The sequence below is a fragment of the Nelumbo lutea genome, chromosome 5 (assembly GCF_056320005.1).
Source record: "Nelumbo lutea isolate HS-2025 chromosome 5, American lotus-T2T, whole genome shotgun sequence".
Taxonomy (NCBI): Eukaryota; Viridiplantae; Streptophyta; class Magnoliopsida; order Proteales; family Nelumbonaceae; genus Nelumbo; species Nelumbo lutea.
In genome coordinates, this window is record NC_142688.1 from 54,929,277 (window position 1) to 54,935,276 (window position 6,000).

Consider the following 6,000-nt stretch of genomic DNA (forward strand, 5'->3'; position numbering starts at 1 on the left):
CTCACTAGATATCAATAATAAAACAATAATTTCTCTGTATTTTTTCAATAAGTTTTTGCATATCTATAATTTTTCTTCAACTTAATTCAGTTTTCATGTTCTTAATCACTTAGGAATATGGTCAATCTAGTCACATGGCATCACTATCCCCTATTTTCTCCTAAATTATCTCCGATTATCTCTAATTCCTATTTATCTTCTAAATTATCTCTAATTTAGCAAAGACTTTTTCTCTTAAATTATCTCTTATTCATATTTATCATCTCCCTCACTTTTCATCTATATCTATACAAAGAAAGTTTAAATTAAAGATTTTAATAATTGTTTAAATATTATAACAAAATAATGCAATAAATTTAAAATATTTATTAAAAATACAATAAATAATTATAATATACTTAATAATGTTCCAATTATAAATAATTTTATATTTTCATAAGTTTCATAATGAAATTATGTAATAAAAATGTACGTTATAATTTTAAAATTTCAAAATTATTTAAAATTTTCAATGAATAAACATATCAAATAACAAAATATTTAAAATAGATATTTAATTATGAAATAACTGATTAATATTTTAAAATTATCAATAATAAAATTATATAAACTTTTTAAATAATAAACCTTTAAAAAATAACAATATTATTTAAATAATAAACATGATATTTAATTGTATTTATTTCATAATTATTGTACTTATTGCATTTATATTAATTACTTATTGTATTTTTGTTATAAATTTATTTTCAATAATTGTGTGTTTTTACTATAAATAATCAATAATTATTGGAGAATAAACTATTAATTTAGCTGAAATTAGTAGTATTCATTGGTTGGTTCAGTATGGTTGTAGATTGTTTGGGCAACCAAACCGACTTGGTCAAGTTGGGAGCTGGTCACCTGAAATCGATCGACCATTAGTGAAAACTAGCCAACTTGGGTTGTATCAATGTGGGTCATTTTTTGGTTTAGTTAGTTGGTTCGAAACATTTAAACTTAAAAAAAATGAAATTTATAAATTAGATTGAAAAGATTAAATTTAATTTAAAAAATTACAACAATTTTATTAAAAATGTAAATTAAAATATAAATATTGTAGACTAAAAAATATGGGAATTCCCCACTTTGGTGAATTTACGAATAGCCAAACCGAAAGTGACTGGAAATATTAGAAAGCCAATCATATCTCAAGTCGAGCTGGGTTGGGTTGATGAGTTTCAAGGATTTGATGCGCAACCCTATCTTAAATATATCATTATTGTTTTTGTATTTTAGAAAAATGATTAAAAATAGTATATAAAATATAAATAATTATTAATTACTTAAAAAATTAAAATACAAAACAATTGTCTACTTTTATGTGTTTCTGTTGTATAACTTTTGCTTAACAAAGCCTTGACAACGCACGGGTCCCCGCTAGTTCCGATTCCAATTTCTATTTAAACTAAAGAGCTATAAAAATAGACCATCTCAGTTCCCCTTCCAATTCCGAAGAATTCTGACCACCAACCAAATGCACCTTAAGTATTAACTTGGAGCTCTAATTGTATTGTTAATTAACATTCGAGGTATCTCTTCATGCATTCCAAACCGTTGATCTGGAATACCTTCACTAATGAAGATGAATGAATGAAATCCAGCAGCCTTAACCAACATTTGAATTGTTTAAGATTAAAGAATGGAATCAAGCAGTCTTAGTTATTTAGTTATCCAAGATACAAAGTAGCATCCCCCAAGTAACTCGCAGAGGTCTCTTCTCCACGAGGAACAACAAGAGGCTGTGCGCTGTGTTTTACAACCATTGGATAGGAATTTTATGATTTGATAAAATACAATAGGTTTGACATTTTAGTCTTGTAATAGAATTTTCATTTCCTATTGATAAATGAAGCAACCCTTACGTGGGTAAGACGGCTAGATTTTTCTGGAAAACAAAATGATGCTCCAGAATAACTAACGACCTCACTCACATTATATATCATCATATTCAGTCTTTTACAGCTTCCATCTTAATTATATTCTTGCATGAACATGGATAGATTCATTTGCCTTGCGCTTCTCTTCTTGTTTGGATTCATTGCAAACATCAACTTTAGCTTCTGTTATGTGGAGTTAAATGCGGGTTGCATCGATACAGAGAAGACAGCTCTTCTCAGCTTCAAGAAGGGACTCGATGATCCTTCAAACCGACTCTTTAGTTGGGATCTGAATGGCGAGAAGGATTGTTATAGGTGGATTGGAGTTCTCTGTGATAATACAACCAGACATGTTATCAAGCTTGACCTTAGTCATCATTCCTATTATGAATTTGGGTGGTAAAATAAGTCCTTCACTATTGGAGTTGAAACAACTCAAGTACCTAGACTTAAGTGGGAACTATTTTGGAGGGAATCAAATTCCTGAGTTCGTTGGATCACTCAAGAGCTTGAAGTATCTTAACCTCTCAGATGCAGGTTTCGGCATGATGATTCCTCGTCAGCTTGGTAATCTCTCCAGACTAAGCTATCTTGACTTAAGCCGGAATGATTTAGGAGGGACAATTCCGCATCAGTTTAGTAACCTCACTAAATTGATCCAACTCGATCTTGGCGGATATAATAATGGGTTAGAGGTTGACAATCTCCAATGGCTTTCCCCTCTGTCATCTTTGAATTACCTCGACATGAGTCTGGTAAATCTCGCAATGGCAACTGATTGGCTTCAGGTAATAAACATGCTTCCTTCTCTGTTAGATTTTCATTTGTCCCACTGTGAACTTTCTAACATTCCCATTCTTCATCTGGTCAACTTTACATCTCTTTCCAACCTAGATCTTTCTAATAATAATTTCAATTATTTAAGGAGGATTCCCAATTGGTTGCTTAGTCTTCAGGGTCTTGTTTCTCTTGATTTAAGATACAATTTCATTCAAGATCCATTTTTGGATTCGCTTTGGAACATGTCAAGTCTTAGAATTCTTCGTCTTAGTAGAAATCAATTTCAAGGAATGATATCAGATGCCATAGGTAACCTGACCTCACTAACAGACTTGGACATGAGTGGAAATCAACTTGAGGGGTGGAAACGAAGAACCTGGGAGAACCTTTGCAACTTGAAGCAATTAGATTTATCTCACAACAATTTCAAGGGAGAGATACTTGGACTGTTAATAAATTCATCCCAGTTCTTTATGGATAGTTTGGTGTCCTTAGATTTGGAATCTAACCAACTTTCAGGTAACCTACCCAATGAAGTTGGGGATTTTAAGAATCTCAAGTTCCTTTCACTAAGAAACAACTCACTTTCCGGTCCTATCCCCAAATCTCTTGGACTTCTTTCAAACTTGGAAGAACTACGCATCTCTCATATTTCCTTGAAGGGTGTTGTGTCCGAAATTCACTTTGTTAATTTAACAAGTTTAAAAACCTTGAAAGCATCGTCAAATTCATTGGATCTAAAAGTCAACTCCAACTGGGATCCTCCTTTTCGCCTCCAACGCATATATCCAAGATCATGGAAAATAGGGCCCAAATTCCCTATGTGGCTTCAACCACAAAAGGGTTTGGAAGCACTGGATTTATCTGACACTGGGATTTCAGAAGTCGTTCCCACTTGGTTCTGGAACTTATCTTCCCACATCTCTTATCTAAATCTCTGTTGCAATCAAATCACTGGTGAGATTCCCGGCTTAGTGAAAATGGAGTCATTTGATTCATTCATATGTTTAAGATCAAACCGTTTTAGTGGTCCACTACCTTCCTTTTCTTCTAATGTATTAGAGTTAGATCTTTCGAACAGTTACTTTTCCGGATCTCTATCCCACTTCCTATGTTCTAAGGTCAAGAACTCGACAAATAAGTTGAGAATTCTTGATTTATCTGGAAATACTCTATCAGGTGGAATTCCAAATTGCTGGATGAATTGGCCTTCATTGGCAGTGATAAATCTGGGGAACAATAATCTAACAGGGAATATTCCAAGATCTATTGGCTCCCTCACGCAGCTTCAATCATTGTACCTGCGCAGCAATAATCTCTTCGGAGAAATACCATCATCATTGCGAAATTGCACCTGGCTGAATGTTCTGGACCTTGGGGAAAATGAATTGTTTGGAAGAATAGCACAGTGGATGGGACACGACCTATCAGATCTATGGGTTCTCGTTCTGCGGTCAAATAGATTCAATGGAAGCATTCCTTTGGAACTCTGTCAGCTTGTTTCTTTGCAAATTCTAGACCTTGCAAACAACAATTTATCAGGGACCATCCCACATTGTTTCGGAGATTTTAGTGTCATGGCCGAAAAGCATGACACAATTGACATCTCTTATTATTATTCTTCTTTTTATTATTCTGATTTTGGAGACGAAGTATGGTGTATGTTAAGAGGCAGAAAGGCTAAATATAGTAGCACTCTTTCACTTGTAACCGGCATGGACCTTTCAAACAACTGCCTATCAGGGGAGATCCCTAAAGAACTGATACGTCTCATCGGACTAAGGTCATTGAATCTGTCACGAAATCATTTGACAGGAAAGATACCAGAGGAGATCGGTGACATGGGAAAATTGGGAGTAATGGAAATACTTGATTTCTCAGTAAACAATCTTTCAGGTGTATTTCCCCAAGGCATGGCAAGTTTACCTTCTTTGAATTTCTTGAACTTGTCATATAATAATCTCTATGGAAAGATTCCATTGAGCCCTCAGCTGCAGAGCTTCAACGCTGACAGTTTTATGGGCAACAAAGGACTTTGTGGACCTCCACTCACTAAGGATTATTGTATTGGAGATGGCATATTTCCAGAACCAAGATCAAATGATGACAGCAGTAGGGGGAGGAGAGATTTGTCTGAAACGGACTGCTTCTTCCTCAGTATGGCAATTGGATTCGTGGTGGGCTTTGTTTTTTGTCCAATTCTGTTCAATAAGTCATGGAGATGTTCGTATTTCCGTTTCCTGGACGGTATCAAAGACAAAATGCTTTGGTTGACCAGTTGGTATGTGTGCAAGGATTTCCTGGACGGTATCAAAGACAAGAGTTATTGTTTTTCTATTTTTGGTAACTACCAGATGCATGAATTTATGACGTATAAATTGCAGGTGCTTTGTGCTCTGTGAATTTTTTTGGGGGCTGTCAATGCGTTGGGTTCGACCCAGTCTGGTTCCAAGATCTAGTACTGATGTATCGGTTTCAGTTTCTGATTTATTGTTTTACAATCGTTTCCACCCAGTCTCCAACAGATTCAGACCTGATTCGAGCAAGATAGATGTATAACATTTTCAATTGTTTATTATTATCAGATCCACTGGGTCAAGCCTGATTGTCCCAAGAACCAAGCTATAATCCTTATCGGTGCAAAATCTAAGCATACGTCCAGTCTGGCCCGGCCCATGATATCTGCCTTTTGACTGAGTTTGAAAGGAGTACAAATGTAAATTTGTAGAGTGCAAAACGTTATATTATGTATTACTTTGTATGTATTTACGTTATACATATTTGCATTTGTACTGCTTGTAAACTGAGCCTTCATTGCGTTCTCTTCTCTGTGACCCTTTTTCTTTTCTCTTACTTTCCATGAAGTTATGAGAAGTCAGCACCGACTTCTTTAGTCGTTACAAAACCGAGTATTAACTAAGTTAAATATAGTAAAAGGTGTGGTGTGGTGTATAGAGAAGTCTCGTGGAGAGTAGTCTCCGAATAAGGTTGGTAAGTCTCTGTAATTTGTAAGTTAAAATAGTGCACGTGTGTGATACGCATGTACGTATCTTTGTACGCTTTGCATTAATAATATGCATACTTATTTCCGATTATAGTGTATTTGCTTTGCTTTGCTTTTCTTATGTGAGCCCATTTGTTTGTTCGGTTTCTACAGTTTAGATCCATGAGTTGCAACTAAATTAATCGAGAATTGCAATTACACATATATTTTGCCGGTAATTATGAAGTTTTCAAGAACTATAATGTTTTGTTTTCTAAATTTGAGAATCTTCCGGGAAGCAGATTATATTGGCTAAGT

The 6,000-nt window shown here is 34.6% G+C and overlaps 1 protein-coding gene across 1 annotated transcript; it reads left to right on the forward strand.

The window, feature by feature from the left end:
* The first annotated feature begins 2,212 nt into the window (after positions 1-2,212).
* LOC148852503 (receptor-like protein EIX1) lies at positions 2,213-5,101 on the forward strand. The gene has a single exon (XM_088945810.1). The coding sequence runs from the start codon at positions 2,213-2,215 to the stop codon at positions 5,099-5,101; it is 2,889 nt and encodes a 962-aa protein (XP_088801936.1).
* Positions 5,102-6,000: the final 899 nt, after the last annotated feature.